At 36.7% G+C, this 18,343-nt stretch overlaps 1 protein-coding gene across 1 annotated transcript in view; it reads right to left on the reverse strand.

The window, feature by feature from the left end:
* LOC128745377 (homeobox protein slou) overlaps positions 1–18,343 on the reverse strand; it is an 81,575-nt gene that overhangs the window by 8,239 nt on the left and 54,993 nt on the right. Inside the window, exon 3 of the mRNA XM_053842438.1 lies at positions 1,914–2,070. Coding sequence (XP_053698413.1) covers positions 1,914–2,070 — 157 coding nt within the window. The remainder of the gene's footprint in view (positions 1–1,913; positions 2,071–18,343) is intronic.

Raw genomic sequence — 18,343 nt, forward strand, 5'->3', positions numbered from 1 at the left:
CTTAAATGAATCGGATTTTAGGAACTAAAATTACGAGACATTTTGATGTTTCTTACCGAAAGCGGTATTGAGCTATAAGCTCTTATTTATCATGAGTATACCCCCGAGGGGGTGTACTTTTGATAAGTTAACTACCAAGTATTGCAGTATCCCCTCGGGGGTACAAAAATCTCTCGGTATATATATGTTTGTATTTGTCCAAATTCCTCATCCACCCCTTCCTATTCCTCCTGTTTTCCTTCCCGTCCTCATCAGGTAAATGATGACACGGGCAAGATGGGCAAGGCACAAATCTTCCACATGATTGTGGGGAACGTGCTGCTCGAGCCAAAGATGCTGATACCTGATTCGTCACAAAATGTACACTTTTTCATGCGTTATGGAGACAAAGTTTTTTTTGCCATTTTTCCAACTTTTTTCCGCCATTTATCACAACTTTGTACTGTTGAAAATACAGATGAAATGACAAAAATTGACAGATTATCTCACACACACAACACACATCAGATTGATGTCATATCTCTCTTGTAGTGATATATTAATAATGCTAACTATTGAAGTTTTGCAGACAGGGTATGACATATCACACGCTAGGACATAATGGATTAAGCATAAGGTGCGAGCATACGGTTATGGTTTTGAAGTTGAATGCAATACATATGCTAAAAGGTTACTAATGGGTTATATTTTATTATCTGAAAAGAATCGGTAAAATAGATAATTTTCTACAGCGTTTTTCCGTGATGCAATTTAATGTAGGACATCCTGTACTATAACAGCTGGCTGCGATAGCAAGTCGAATAAAAATAAAAGACCACGTTTCGATAACGGAATGTAGCAAATAGGCTTTGCATTCCTTACATTTAGGTTGTAATCCCTACTGCTAAATAATCTTAATTGTCGTAACAAATCATAAGAAATCAGAATAATAGTATATAATGCAATTCTAATAGTGTTGAAAAGTTACCACTTGTGATTAATATTTTTTTTTGAAACGATGATTCTACAATTGATGAAGGGACGGTAAGGGAAAGTAATGAAGAAGGATTTTTTTTTCCGGGAATGAAGGGGAAGGGTGGAAAGGAAGGGGGGGGTATAGGTAGCTATGCTTAACAAGTTGTCGTTGTGACTCCTATCTTTTGTCCAATGCTGGAAGGTGCATGGGTCGAACCAAGCTGTAATCAGAGATTATAACCGGATTTGAACCCACAACACCTGCCAGGGCGTGTCGCGCACTGGTACCCGTGTACCAGGACCCGTGTACGTGTCCAGCATTGGACAAAAGATAGGAGTCATAACGACAACTTGTTAAGCATAGCTACCTATTACCCCCCCCCCCTTCCTTTCCACCCTTCCCCTTCATTCCCGGAAAAAAAAATCCTTCTTCATTACTTTCCCTTACCGTCCCTTCATCAATGGTAGAATCATCGTTTCAAAAAAAATATTAATATATGCCTGACCGCATTTCAAGGTCATGACTAAAGTCACGAGTTTGGTCACTTGTGATTGAACACACAATATGATATAGGATAGTACTCTAGATACTCTTAAGTATTTTATGTAATCGAATATGTGCCCCAATAAAAAAAAGGCTTTGCTTTTTCCGGTTAAATATGTTGAAACAGATTTTTTTCTGGAATTTTGGAGAAATTTTGTTAAGAAGTTCTCTATTTTTGAAGAGTTGTTGAAACTAGTATTCAGCTGAAAAATGTATGTAATTTTGTATTGACCTGCCTCCAAATAAATTTGTTATGTACTTCAGAACCAATTTGGCAAATAGGTCATTCAATATAACTCGCATGTTCCAGAAAAAAATTGGTCACTTTACCATAGTGTTCTATGATTATACCGGCAGTAATACTATATTCATTAAAGTGAGGTGATCTTTTCAAAAATGTTAATACAATACAAACCTTCTGGGTTTAGAGCTGTTGCCTTGTGATTTGCCATCACCCGATCGACTGCTGCCGCCATCCTTTTTAGAATCGGTCTCACTTGCGTGGTCATCGATGTCGCTTCCCATCGTATCATCTCCAAGCTCGTCCTGTTCGATATCGTTCATATCTTTTGCTGCAGTTGATATTTTCCAGCCGATGTAAAGGCGTGCGAGAAAGAAAAGACGGAAAGAGAAATCAGTAAACAGATCATTAATTAATTTCACGCTTCAGCAGCGCGTGGCGTCGTCACCATCAGCTCAATGCGACATGATTGCAGTCTAGTTGCTATATATAAATATATAGTTCAGTTGTTATGTTTTGTTGCCATCGACCGGCGCTGACATGAAAACGAAGCAGCTTTGAGGAGATTATTATTTATGGCAATTATTTTATGATTTCATCACCATCGTTATCATTTTTGCGCGCAGATGCTACCAATGCCGTCGATGATGGCGTTGTCGTCGTTTATTTAGCGCTATAGAGTAACTGTCAATGTGTCTACAGCGCACCATCATAAATAAATGCCTCGACATTTTATTATCACAGCAAACATATCAATTGCTCCATGCTGTGAAAGTTGGAGGTTTATTTTCCGGAAAGGCGGCAATCGCTGACAGAGTTATGTTTCCTTCGGTTTCGTTGTCAACGGTTTCGTTCAAAATTTTTAATAGGCATGGTAATTTTTAAATTGAGACGTTGTTTAAACAAGAGCACAATTAACTCTGAGTGATAAAATTAAAACGGCAAAGGGTGGTTTGAGATTTAAAAAGCAACGTTTTTCACAATGTAAGATTTTTATATAGTATTATGTTTAACTTATTTAACTTATTTTTTTTTGAAAAAAATTTAACCCGTATTTTATTTATTTGGCCCCTAGGGTGGTTCTTTCTGAATTAGGGTGGATCCGCAAAAAAGCATTTTTAACCTACTTTCCTAACTTCACTTTTCGAATTTTTAAGCTAACGTAAGAACTACTAATTTATTTGAATAGACACTTATTGTTTTTACAACATAAACTTTCCTATCTTTGTAAAATCATAAGTACTGAACCACTGGATCGATTTTGAACATTGACAAGAGAAATTGAAAGGTATTTTAATGAATTTTCTAGGAAAAATTCGAGCTAAAAATTATGAATCATTTCAAAAACATCCAATATTTTCACTTCTTTTGTGTTGTTTCGTGTTGTTCATAGATAAACTTTTTGTTGTGCTATAGACCATACAGACCAGCAAACTTTGAACGCGTTTTGTCACTTGGTTCGGTCTAACTTAACACTGACCATATATCTGGGTTAGACAATATGATCGGGACAAGCCAAATTTTGTCGAAATTTAAACGGATATAGTTTCTACAAAATAAAACATTTTTAGATGAAGCCAATTGCATTCGACGGGGGAATTTTTCCAACTTTTCTATTGTAAGATTCGCAGTAGTCCTATGGGCACCAAAGATATTCCAGGTTGTCCGCGTGTATGTAAAAAACTGATTTTGACGTAGGACTACGTCTTTGTTTACTATACTGGGACTGGGTAGCACTTTGTAAAAACGAAAAATAGAAGTGTAACGTTTGAATGAAATGTTTCAAGCGCTAATAGCTACTATACTCCTGAACGAAACATAACAGTTAATATGTCGTTGGATAGATAAAATGTCCAGCAATTTTATAGTAACATGTTAATAATAATTTTTTATACGCTAAATAGTGAAAATGTGTGTAAAGTTTTAAGGTCGAATTTTCCCATACATTTCCCTTGTGATCGCCTAGCTTCACAGGCACGGACGACAATTAGATACACCAAAGGATTTGGATCCAAATGATAACCTTTGAGACCACTTTGTAAGCCACATCCCTTTTCCAATCTAATTGGCAACATCGATGGCTATTGACGGCAACACCGACCCCGAAGACAAACGGGCGAAGAATCAGCAGGCAATGGCCAACGTGAATCCCACACGATGCACTTTACGTTACATTTTGCATTATCCCCATCGCAGACATGCGAAATTGTTCGATAGCTTGCTCAATCAGTGTCGGACAATCATTTAAGCAGCAGCAGCCGATATGGTTTCCTCCAACACCTACACTAGCTTACAAGTAGCAGCGGCAGTGCCAGTGACTATAAAATGGTACACTTGGTTCGCCGCCTGCTCATTTATCGCACGATCGCACTGACGGACGGTCAGTATTTATCATCGACGGCTATTGGTGGCGAAACCAACGGCATTTGGCGGCAACACCGACAGCAATTGGAGGTAAAAACGATGGCATTGTGGCGGCAACACCGGCAATTGGATGCAAATCCAAGTACTTTTGCGGCAATTAATGGCAATTCGAGGCATACCCGATGGCATTTTGGCGGCAGTTTCAATGGCAATGATCGCAAACCAACACTGAAGGCAAATGGAAACGGATCGACTGACGGGCAGCAGATTCAGCAGGCCATTGTGGTCTTAAACAGTTCTTATAAGAACTATAGTAATTGAAGAATGGAAAAAATTTTCTACACTTTCTAAATGGTTAACGTTCCATTTTGCGTTGTACCATGGTAAACATGGGAAGTGCTTGCTCAATCAGCGTCGGATAATCATTTGAGCAGCAGCAGCAGTCGATCTGGTTTTCCCCAACACCTACACTAGCTTACAAGTAGCAGCGACAGTGCCAGTGACTATAAAATAGTACATTTGGTTCGCCGTCTGCTCATTTATCGCACGATTGCACTGACGGACGGTCAGTATTTACCGTCGACGGCTATTGGTGAGGCAACACCAGTAATTGGCGACAACGCCGATGGCAAATGGAGGCAAAAACGATGGAATTTCGGCGGAAACACTGGTAATTGGAGGCAAACCAAGGACTTGGGATGGCAATTGGTGGCAAGACCAAGGACATTTCGCGGCAACACCGGTTGTTAGTGGTAACATTAATGGCAATGGGAGGCAAAGCCGATGGCATTTTGGCGGCAACTTCGATCGCAATTATCATAAACCAACACTGATGGCAAATGGAAACGGAACGACTGACTGGCAGTAAATTCAGCAGCAGGCCGTTGTGGTCTTAAACAGTTCTTATAAGAGCTATAGTAATTGAAGAATGGAAAAAATTTTCTACACTTTCTAAATGGTTAACGTTCCATTCGGATAATTATTTGAGCAGCAGCAGCCGATCTGGTTTCTCCCACACGTACACTAGCTTACAAGTAGCAACGGCAGTGCCAGTGACTATAAAATAGCACACTAGGTTCGCCGTCTGCTCATTTATCGCACGATCGCACTGACGGACGGTCAGTATTTTGATAAAACTAATGCATTTCTACTTTACAGTGATTTGGTATTTCCTATCACTCCTGTATTAGCGGGAAACCATCATCCTAGAGTCTAAAGGACCGAATAGGGACATCCATCTATATATTGGCAACAGTAATTATAGTACTGATTTTTAAAAAGTGCTATCAGCTCAAGCATAGTTCTTTTCAGGGCCACCAAACAATTTCAAACGGTTTTTTCAAAACCACCATTGATTCAATGAAGAATTAAATCAGAATACTTTTCTCGTCTTTTACAAATAAACACTCAAACAATGATACTCACAGATACTCAAATATGCATATGCCATAAATGCAGTTTGCATTAGTCTTTGATCTAATGATCAGACATAAAGTTATACTTCATCGATTAAAACATGTTATCAATGTAATGAGTATTATATGACACAGTCCTACGTCACCCTTTCGTACAATCCTTAGGGTTGTATACCTTGTAGTTTTTTTATCGCTTGTATCTTTTTCTGTCATGTAAATTTAATTATATTCATAATTTCCCCACATAGCCACCTGGAGATCACCGGACCAACGAACCTCGAACCAAATCGACCATATTGTCATCGAGGGCCGGTTTTTCTCGAACATCACCAATGTACGCTACCTACGGGGTGCTGATATTAACTCGGACCTTTACCTAGTAGCAGTACATGTGCTTTCAAAACTATCGACGGTTTATATCTCGCGACAAAGCCGCCCTCCTCGGTTGAACATTCGGCAATTAAGGGGCATAGTACTTTTTCAACTTAAAAAAATCGAAATTTTTTTATTAATTATTTCGAAAGATTAACATTTTGACCATATATGTTCCAAGTCATTTCAATGAATTCCAAAAATTGACAAAGTTACAGTTATTTGTACCGCGCATGTCTGGAGCGATTACACGGCGAATAAAAAGTTCAACGTCGTTTTTCTCGAAACCAGGTTTTGAAAGTCGGTACCATAAATATCTCAAGAACGGCTCAAGCAATTCTCATGATTCTTTTTTTTGTTTTAAATTCAACAAAATTATCTAGTGTTTGACCCATCCTTTTTTGATATTACTATTTTTGTATTTTTTAGAAATGTTTAGTCAATTTTTTCGACTAAGAACCTTACTTTTATGTTTGAATGTTCGCCATTTTGTTATGCGTTCGCATTTTAAAAAAAGGATGGGTCAAACACGAGATAATTTAATATACTTTCATGTCGTTTTGGAATTTTTCAATTTGGATAAGACCCCCAGCGCCAATCCATGGTACCGCAAATCATGTTTTTTTCGAACGATCATCAAGGAGCCGTAGGGGAGAGGGGAAGAGGTTCACATATGCAAAAAAAATGTAAATATTAGTATAAAGTGCAATGTTTGGAATGCACATACAATGTAAATACATAATTTTCAAATATAATAATCTCGAATTATGATACTTTGAATATCTGCGGTGATTTTAATCTGAATCTATTGGATGAGACAAATGAGCTTGTTCAAAACTATCGTTGTAGATTTGAGAGCCAAGGGTTTTTGATTTTAAATAGTTTAAATCGGTGGTGCCCAGGCACAGGCATGGTGCGGGCCAAATCAGATCGCCCAAGAATGCTGCGGGCCGCAATAATTTCTGGCCATTCTTGTGCATAACAAAATGTAAAATATGCGACAAAAAAACCATTTTCTAGGAACCACCACAAGATTTAAACCGGGTAGCATTCAGATTCACAACATGCACGACGCATTACGACTAAACTAAGGGACTCCTGTCAACAAAAAAAAATTCTCATAAGTCCACCATCTTTCAAATCAGTCCGCGGGCCACACGAATCATCTCGAAGGGCCACATGCGGCCCGCGGGCCGCAGTTTGGCCATCACTGGTTTAAATCCTACGATTATCTCAACTCGATTATCTAATACTATTTCCACAACAATAGACCATTTTATTACAAATCGATTGAAGCACAAACTAAAACTTATTGTAAGGGACACAGAAGACCACATATCAGATCATAGACCACTAATTCTATCAATTGACATAACTGTCCCAAAAGCTGAACGAATGAAAACCAGAATATACATAAAGTACGAAAACTTCCTTAATGATTCTTTTGCGCAAAATTTTCAGGATTGTAGTAATTTCAATCAGCTTACTGAAAAATGTACTCAAATTGTTAATGCAAATAAACAAGAAATAACCCAAAATAAATCGTTCAATATACGTAAACCGTATATAAATCCAATGCTAATGAGAGAAATTCTGAATAAAAATAAATTATATAAGAAATACAAACAAGCTCCAATGAATTCTGAAATAAAAAGCGAATTATTCAGAAAATATGCAACTGAACGAAATAGATTATGACAAAAGCAGCTAAAGAAAACTTCTATAAATCAAAAATAATAAGTTGCGGTAGTAATGCAAAAAAACTTGGGATTTGTTAAAAGAAGTTCTATTTGAACAATGTAACACATCGCTAACTATTATGCAGAACGGTGTTCTGTTGCCTGATGATAAAGCCATTACTAATTATTTGAATAACTACTTTATCGATGTTGGGCAACTTACCGTACCGAATTATATAATTTCGAATTTATATGCCACAAGGAATAGATACCGTTTTCAATTTTACTCATGTCCAGGAGTATTAGATATTGAAAATAATAACTGAACTGAATTCAAGCGCAGCCACTGGTCTAGTTAAAATATCAGTTAGGTTTTTGCAAAGATGTACGCAGTCTTTGTCATCAATATTAACAAAACTTGTAAATAGTATGATAGGTTCCACCGTGTTCGAAGATGCACTAAAAATTGCAAGAATAGTACCTTTGTACAAATCAGGAAACAAACAAGATGAAACTAACTATCGTCTGATATCCGTTTTACCAGCACTTTCTAAAATTCCAGAAAAAGTGCTCAACGCGCAACTCAAGGAATATCTAATCCAAAATAACTTAATTCACTCAAATCAATTTGGGTTCCTTCCCAAGTCAAGCACTGAATCAGCAATACTGGAACTAGTTAATTTTGTAATTCGAGGATTGGACGAAGGAGAATTTATGGCATGCATCTTCATAGATCTAAGAAAAGCATTTGATTGTATTCCCCATGATGACATTTTAATAGAGAAATTAAGATACTACGGTATGAATAACTCGACTGTAAGTCTTATGAAATCATAGTCTTATGAACCTTACGAGTGGAGTTAAGCGTAAGGTGCGAGCATACGGTTATGATACTGAAGTTGAATGAAATAAATATGCCAAAAGCTTGTTAATGACTTATATTTTATTGTCTGAAAGTTTGAAAATGAAAAAGTGAAAGTGAAAAGGATCGGTCATTTGAGTAATTTTCTATAGTGTTTCTTCCGTGGTGCAATTGGATGTGGGACACCCTTTAATGTGGAACTTTGCTGAAGACATCATATCGATTTCAAATTCTTTTTTTATAGTATGATAAATTTTACGCCATGTTTTTGCCTTTCAACTATATAGATATATAGCATAAAGGTATAGGAATCACTCGAAAAACTGAAAATGGAAAGAAGGTCCTGCGGGCCGAGTGTCAGGTACCATTCGACTCAGTTTCAAAAACTGAGCATTTTCTCTCTCTGTGTGTGTGTGTGTGTGTGTGTGTGTGTGTGTGTGTGTGTGTGTGTGTGAGAGAGAGAGAGAGAGAGAGAGAGAGAGAGAGAGAGAGAGAGGGAGAGAGAGACCTTTTAAAAGTTATATCCCCCAATTTTCATAATGATTGGACTGGTGATTTGAAAGTTACATAAAGAAATGTGAAAAAACTCGAATTAATCCACCTAGCGGTGTGACCTGGTCTTTCTACTGCATTTAAAACATATTTTTGTAATATATTTGCACTAGTTGAGCCGAATCTTACGATCCGGAAAATATAAATGTCTGTTCAGAATTTTTAAAACTGTGGATACATTCCATTGGCCAGTATTTGCGAAGATGTTTAATCTTTGTATTAGTTCTTTGAGTTCTTATATTGCATAATATTGCTCTAAGAAGTTGTACATAAAAGAGTCATAGCCGGAAACTGAAACAAATAGTTTTTATGGTCGCAGTGGATTTTATTTAACTGAATAAAAACATTATCTCCACTGTGCTGATTCTATAGGCGGGCAATATGGCTCTTTTGTGTGAGGGGCTCTGAACCGTCTATTGTCTGTCGCAAACTGATTCATATGATCGGTGTTAAGTCAGACAGAACCAAGTGGCAAAATACTGACTTCGAGAAAACGCTTTCACAGTTTGCATGCATCATCTGCTAACTCTGGCTGTTTGCAACATTTATGTAGTCTGATTAGAGTAAAATGTTGCTTAGAAAATTCTTGATCGTTTGCTATCATTAACTCATTTTTTCAAAATTGTGACTTGGTCCGGTTTGTTTTAACACCGACCATATGATATCGCGACAAGCAACTCGAGTCGAACAGTCGAATCAAGCAATCGAATCAAGCAGTTGGGTCGAGCAGTCGAGACGAACAGTCAAGTCGAGCTGTCAAGTCGAGCATTCAAGTCGAGCAGTTAAATCAAGCTGTTCAGCAAGCAGTCCGGTCGAGCAGTTTAATCGAGTGGTCGAGTCGAGCAGTCAAGTCGAGCAGTTAAATCGGGCAGTCCAGTAGAGCAGTTTAATCGAGTAGTCTAGTCGATCAGTCGAATTAAATGGTTTAGTCAAACAGTCGGGTCAAGCGGTTAAGTCGAACAGTTAAGTCGAGCAGCTAAGTAGAGCAGTCAAGTCAATCTGTCCAATCAAGCAGTTGAGCCGAGCAGTCGAATCGAACAGTTCAGTCGAGCAGTACAATTAAGCAGTCCAGTCGAGCAATCAAATCGAGCAGTCTAATCGACCAGTCCAGTCGAGCAGTCTAGTCAACCAGTCAACCAACCGAGCAGTCCAGCAGTCGACCAGTGAGGTGACTGAGAATACAACCCATTGCTACGAAAGTGTTAGTTATCGATAAGCCTCTTATGACGTCCTGTCAGAGACCTGGTTTTCGGTACAGACATAACCCACTTATATAAATAGATTAATTAAATGACAATCATTATTATTTGGAAATTACTGTTCACATCTTTCAAACGAAACCAAGTAATCGAAAATCGGACGATTCATTCAAAATATATTCAAACTTAAACATTTAAGTACCGTATGTTAAACCATTCAAAACGTGTAAAACCAAAATGTATAAATCAAGGGTCGATTGTATTTAACGTATGTGTGATGCATGTGCGTATGTATGTCTGCGTGTGTGTATCTGTGTGTGTATGTGGCTATGTATGTGCATATGTATGTGTGTAAAATTTGCACAATTTTGCAATTTGCAGTGAAATACAAGATAAGTAAGAAACATTTTATTTGTCATTTTCATCACTAGCTGTAATTCACAATCGGACTAGAAAAGCAGAAAAATAAAAAAAGTGGTTGATTTAGGCATATACATAGGTGGTGGTGTATAGAACTGAAAATGCTAATGAATGGATTTTCCCATATAAATTTATTCAAATTTCAAACAAATTTTGCGCATATCGGAGCGCTCGTGCCATCAAAACACACTAGCGCTGGAAAACCCAGTATTTTTGCCAATTTTAAGCATGTTTATGGCGCTACTTTTGTATTGTTTTTTGATCTCATCTCGTTTTCTTAACTCTCTAACGGACATCATCGTAAAAACGATGCGATCAAACCAAGGACTATTTTTTCATGAAAGTATTCAAAAGAAGCTCCAGTCTTGATTTTCATGTAAAAACAATTATCAAAAGGGGCGCCAACTAAGAAAAAATTCCAACTTCTCTTTCTAATGCAATTCCATATCTAATGCTCTACCCTGTTATTTTTGCAATTCAGATATATTACAAAATTGAAATCAAGCAAGTAAATTAATCATAGAAAATTTTTGAGGTCAATCATTTTGTTCTAGATGCCCATTTTCATCGAAAGTAAAAAAGGAAATATTCACATATTTTTTTTTATTTTCCTGAGTTCCTTCTAAAAGATGACTCTGACGCATAGTCATAATTTTGTGACATTAATATCAAAATATCAAGAAATCGGTTCTGAACACATATTTCGATTTGAATTGTCAATTCAAAACGAAATTCGTATGTAGCTTTGAAGCCTTACCCGTTGAACGGTTAATTTATAATTTTCTACATATATTCATTCAAGTTTGCAAAAAATATCGTTTGTCTTTAAATATATTTCTGGGAATGACTTAACTGTAATAAAACTAAATAAGGTGTTGATAAAGTAAATTAAATGACTCTTACAAATATTTACGCACGCTAGGAGAGAAAATATTGCACGCAGTAGGGGAACTGGGGGGAAAATGAACACCCTTAGCAATTTCGCCATTTGCTTCCCCAGGAACCAACCAAATGCTGAACGCACTACATGAATTGAAAGCTGGATTCATATTCCACGTAGCAAAATATAAAGATGTTTGAAAAAGGACGATTTGTCATGAAAAATTCCTTATTTTCGAAAGCGTCACATTCGAGCCTGATTTTTTTCGTTTTTCACTGCATGAACATGCAATATGAAATGCGGTTGGTAACAGACAACAAGAGTCATTGTCAGTAAAAATATTAGACAAAGGCTAGAAGGTTGTTTTGTCATCTGTAAAAAAGGAAGAAAAGTTTAAAAATTATAATCTCTCATTTCTATAAATTTGATTCTATTTGATATACTCCTTTTCGATTAATGTTATCAATTCATGGTGCGTTTGCGATACAGCTATTCAACCGTAACAATGCTGTCTCATACGCGTTTAATTTGAAACATACATCGACGACTGCTACTTCGTTCTCGAGTGCTTTTGCCTAAATGCCAAAGTGTTGATAATATAATTAATTTACATCGGAATAATTATCGGCAAAATTAACTGACCGTGAAATGAACTTTCCAACAGAAAACCCCATCGTTATCGGTTTGTAAATGTTCGCTAGAGATAGACAACGATTTGCATGACCAGCAGTTGAAACGATTATTCTCTTGTGGTATCGCAAACGGTGACTAATTATGCGGTTTCCATAGCGAAGATGTTTGGCTGTAATAATTACACCTGTGATAATTAGCACGTTGGAGCCTGCGTTGAATTTGTACAATTGTATGGTTTTTACAATAATTGGCTAATTTTTTTGGAACGGTATTTTTTAAGTCGACGGAAGAAACGATAGAAGTATGTGATGAAACAAAGGTGTTGATAGTATCTCCGCGTTGCTTCAATGACACCTCCCTTACTTAATTTTCCGTTCTTTACCCTTCACGCCTTCTCTATGAACACCTTTATTTCCCTCCGTCGATTATAAAAAAAAACTAGCGTTATAAAAAAATAATAAAATGGCTGACCTCATTACAATGGTCAAGACAAAACACTAGGTATAAAGAATCTGACTAAAGAAAAGACATTGGAGCTCTGTCACTCGCGGCCTTCTGTTATCATTAAACCTGATTTGCTCAACGATGATTGTTTTGCGTGACTCTGTTCAAAGTTGCTAGGAAAAGTTCGAACAATATTTTTTCGAGTTCAACATTTAGGCGATTTTATGCACTGTATGATACAAATTTGATTGGAGGCCATTCCTTTTTCGATATGAAATCCGTCAGATTGGCTTTGCACCACGTCTGCCCAAGATTTGCAGTGAGGGTAGGAGTTCCATCCTGCTGAAAGCAGTAATATTCTTCATACATTCCCTGAACGTAAGACATCAAATTTTGTTCTAAGACCATTTCTAGATAGTATTTTGCATTAACTTTCACCCCTTTTTCAGTAAATACAAGAGGAAGTTTCCCTCTCTTTGAATGCCTCCCCATACACTCAAAATATTCTGCACATAACTAATAGTAAATTTCAATATGAAATTCCATATGATCAATATGAGCAACATATAAACACAATCCTCTCAGAAATACACATGATTAGTATGTGTAATTATACACATAAAAATTATACGCATACCGTGTGCCCCCGCTGGAATGACCTTCCTTAATCTGAACATTTTTAATCTGAACCCCGTTGGTATGAATGCGTTCACATTAAAAACTGATCAAGCGTCATACACATACATACAATTGACGGTTAAGTTGACCGGGCAAATTGAAAAAAAAAAAGCAAAAAAAAAAACTTACGTTTCCTCTTGTTCAGCAGCAGCAGCAGCAGCAACTTATTTCTCTCCAGTACTCAAAATAGATCATTTTAGTTGATACTGTCGAGCCAATTTGCTCTTCTACAATCTGGATGTTCAAAATTCGCGCATATTCGACATGTTTTCAAAACGTTTGTTTTCGTTTTCGACAACAAGGTCATAGGGTGCGCGCCTTGCGCGTGTGTGAAAGTGAATAGAGTTACCAAATATTCAGATTAAAAATGAATTCGCCTGATCTGAACAAGGTGTTTTTCATATTAGCGGGGGTTGAGTGTATCAATAGTATGTGCAAATTTTTCGCCTGCACATAAATGATAACTGTTTGGCACATAAAGATCATTTACTGGCCACACTGCAAAAATCTATATGTGGGACACATAGAAAATATAAGAAAAGTTTTCTCAGTGTACCATGACCGTTGATGAATTTTGGTATCGTGGTACATTCCGTTTGTGCTTTGGAATGTCGATGATCGAAACCGACCACAACCGATCATTTTGAACATGATGCGGGGTTTGAAGAACAAACAACTACTCATCAGAAAAGATCACTTCGGAATTACCGTGCCGACGGAGCAGCAGTTTGCATCTTTCTTGCCGTTTTTGTTTTGTTGATTCTGTTAATCCATGGATTTTACGTTGTTTGAATGCTTTCACATTTAGATCCATTTTCAAAATTCCACGAAAAGATTCCCTGTTGATATTGAGCTCAACTGCCATTTTCCGTGTGGATCGGTCGCAACTGCGACAAATTCGTTCTCGAACAACCTTTTTGAACTCTGCAGTTCTAACGCTTTGTCGATTTTTTTACGGTTTTCAACAGATCCTGTCTCGACAAATATTTTTGCTGTATAGTATGCAAATCCTCTTTTTATGCCGAGATGTTTGTGGTCACGAAAAATAGTGCTGCATGCAACACCGATTAGGAATTTATTTATCATCATCGACCGTAACTCAAACATTGGTACGTGCAGGGCTTGTTCGTTCACTTTGACTCAATGTTGATTCATTTGCCAATACCGTCTCAGTCGAGCAAAATTTGACAAAGTTATGTATGGGACATTTGTAGAACCAGTTATTATCTACAATTTTGCTGAATAAAGTTTTACTGTATCTTTTGTATTTACGGTGCTACAATGCTAGTACCTTATTAGTGACTAAATGAATGCTCATTTAGTTACTAATGACGTACTAGCATTGTATCATCGTAATAACAAAAGATACAGCAAAACACTCTTCAGCAAAATTGAAAATGATAACTAGTTCTACAAATGTTCCATACACAACTTTGTCAAATTTTGCTCCGCTGAGACGGTACTGTCAAATGAATCATCTTTGAGTCAAAGTGAACGAACAAGCCCTGGTGTACACCGAACGAGACACAAAACGAAGATGAAACTACGTCAAGTAAGACTTAAGTCACGATAATACACACACATGGTATTAGTTTGATTGTATTAATTGTATATGCCGTTGCAAGCATAAAATGATTTTTGTTCGAATATATATATGTGTCACATTGTATATTACACGGCTTTTCTTAATTAAACTAAGATCAAAATTTATTGTAGTGGATAAAATGGTTTACAGTTTATTAATTTTAAAATAAACAGCATCATTTCATTTGGAATAATGCATCAGCAGGAATTCGGCTAGTCTGAGTATAAATTATAAAGTATAATTAGCGTTTCTCGATCGGTCGGTTAGCGAATTAGCGAATTAGCGGTGCCCAATACTGGTGATTGGTTACCTGGGGACTGACTATTATTAGATTATTAGTGCATAGTCCTCCCAGTTGGCCTCGAGGTAAGACGCTGGTCTAATAAACCAGTCGTCGAATGTTCGAATCTCGGTTGGAAGAGGCTGTTAGAGTCAATAGGATCGTAGCACCGACCCCGCACTGTCCTGTATTCTAACAGCTGGTTGCGAAGTCTGTCGTATAAAAACAGAAGGTCAAATTTCGATAACGGAATTAGCACCCAGGCTTTGCTTTGCTTTGCATAGTCCTGTAAAATAGCAATTGGTTACGAAATCTGTTATACAGAAGCAAAAGGTGAGGCTCTGAAAGCAGCAGTGTGGTATAAGCAGTAGGGTGCTAAACAACCAAACAATAAATATTTCTTCACCTTTAATTTTTACATCGTACATAGTACATGCTATACTAATTGAGTAACGAAATGTGAAATTTTCGTAATCCAATTTTCTCAGAAACGGTTCAGTTTATCTATGTGAATGATTTCAGTACGAAGTTAACAGATCCTTTTATCTAAAAAAATCTTCTATAGGCTTACATAAGATCGAATGATCTTATGTAAGCCTATATGATCGAACACATTAATAAAATTGAACATACAGCATTCAGTATAGAATGGAAGAGCTTAGCGCGAATGTACCAAGAGTAAGTGCCACACTAGAACGTACGACTCGCCGATTGGGATATCGGAATCTTTCATTCCAACGTTACACTTCTATTTTCGTTTTCACAAAGTGCTACCCAGTCCCAGATAGTAAACAAGGACGTAGTCCAACGTCAAAAATGCAACGGAAACTGATTTGGCAAAGGACCTGCAGCTATAGAGGAAAAACCAAGATTTTGTACACGACAAAGATTATGGATTCGTTATGAAGATGCAGGGTATATTAACCAGCAATAGAAACTTCAGGACGAGAATTGAATTCGTTTACGAATTATTCTTAATTGATAATACGAAATAACTAATTAATCGTACTTACGATAATGTTTAATTTAAATGAATAAACTGTTAAAATATGATGCGAATTGTCCTGGTATAGTTACAATTTTCAGTTATCCTTTTACGATAATAACTGATATGAATTCAAGTGTGTTGACATGTAGATGGCCCTTGATATTTTTCCGTTGTTGCAGAAACAGTTGAAATTAAAGTTTAAGTCATAGAATGCAGTGAATATTTTAAAAATTTGTAATTTATTATCACAATTATTGTGTTACAAATTAGTCAGTTTTAAAACTGACGCAAATTACAATGTAATTGACAGTAAATTTTTCTTATATTTTCCAAATAATGTTTCCATCCAAAAACTTACTAATATAATTATTATGTCGAGCTCATAATGTAACATAATTATTTATCAAAAAATTTACAATATTTTATATAGTTAGCTTCATGCTTTTTAAAAAAAATTCTTGTGGCAATTAGCACGTTGATAATGTGATGATGAGTTTTACGTGTAGTGCTCGCTTGCTGCATGGGACACCGTTATCAAATACAAACTGATTTTCAATTAGCGTGAACAATCATCAACAAAGCTAACTAATTCCCATCGGGGACGACAATGCTGCTGTTTGCGGAAGCTCTGAAACAAACCCCTTAAACATGTTTAACCCTCAATATGAGTTACTGAACACTATTTCAATTCGATTTCCATGAGGAAAGGCCATGTGTCCACGTACCTTTGTACAAGGGAGTTTTGTTCGGCGCAAATGTGACAAATGCACACGAGATAACCATTTATCTTATTCTGTTCTCCCTTTTGAATCCTGGCTTCTATATGTTTCACTGATTGTTCACAAGTGAACATACATGACATACTTAGCGCTAATAAGCGTTGCGGTGATGAGTATGGAATGTCGGAGAAGTTTGAGATTTCCCCGGGGGAACGACTTGTACCTAGTAATATCTTTACAGCAGGTTTTAATTGTGCTTTTCTTTATTTTGATTTTTAATAAATCCCAAGGGTACGAAATTTTGCTTGACATTGTAGTAATTGCATTCCATGTTAAAAAAATTGTATTGTTATATAGCTTGTTCTTATTTTTTCTTGACTCCTGACCGGTTGTGTAGAATTTTATATGATTTATAAAATTCAATTTTTTCTTGTTGTCGAGGATCTTTAGAAAAATTAGGTTTTCCAAAAATACAGTTTTATTGCTCGGTGGTACACTCGGTTTTGGAAACAAGTTGCGCCGTTTGGGACCCCCATTTTGAGAGTTGGTCTCTTAGTATGAGAAGAATCCAGAAACGTTTCGTTCGAAAAATATGCCGTATGTTACCTTCGACGAATCCTGATAATCTGCCATCGTACGAGAACTTGTATCTATTAATTGGTATTGCTACGCTTCAGCAACGACGGAAAAATGTCGCTAATATGACACAAAATACTAGTAACTAGTCCTACTATACTGTCATCACTCCTGCTACACCATTCACTGCGACCTCAATGATACCAACAAACAGCTTTTACATGTGGGAATACACCGCACCATTTACGACCTGCACAAACCGATCCGGCATTTGGCAACTGAATACAACCGTCGAAGGCAGTATTTTAATTTTTAACACTTGACCAATATTATTGAGATATGTATTGTATTTATGTTTTATGTATGTACACAAGAAAAGATGTTGAGTTTTTGCATCACTTGGGGAATGCATAATTTGTGTAACTCCAGGTGGCTTCTCCAAGCCTATTTAATTCAGATCACGAGTCGGTTTGAATTAAAATGAATAAATAATAATTACTACACATAAGACGTCATCGGTTTTTAATAATAGCACCTTATAGACTTATAGATAACTATCAATAAAACGCATGTAAATGCATTGCATTTTTGTTGTGCTATCTTGGGAAACAAATTTCTTTGTTTGATGGAAAAAAACATTTTCGAGTTACCAGTTTCCTAATATTTACTTTGCAAAGAACCATCGGGTAATTTCAGAGCAAATTAAGTTACAATTTTCAAAGAATTAGCAAAACAGTTGAAAAAGTTAAAAATATTACGAATCAAAATAGAGAAACAAATTAATGCGCAGAAGTTGGAGAATTCGCAAATTGAATATTTAGGGTGATTTATATATTTTGGACAGGCGTTACGCGTACTTTATTTCGGTTTTTTCACGGCAAAATCAAATGGAAAATGTCCAAAATAGAGAAGGCGTAACGCTAGCCCTACGCCGAGGCCGAGCATCCACAAGCAGTAT

This window comes from Sabethes cyaneus, chromosome 1, assembly GCF_943734655.1.
Source record: "Sabethes cyaneus chromosome 1, idSabCyanKW18_F2, whole genome shotgun sequence".
Classification (NCBI taxonomy): Eukaryota; Metazoa; Arthropoda; class Insecta; order Diptera; family Culicidae; genus Sabethes; species Sabethes cyaneus.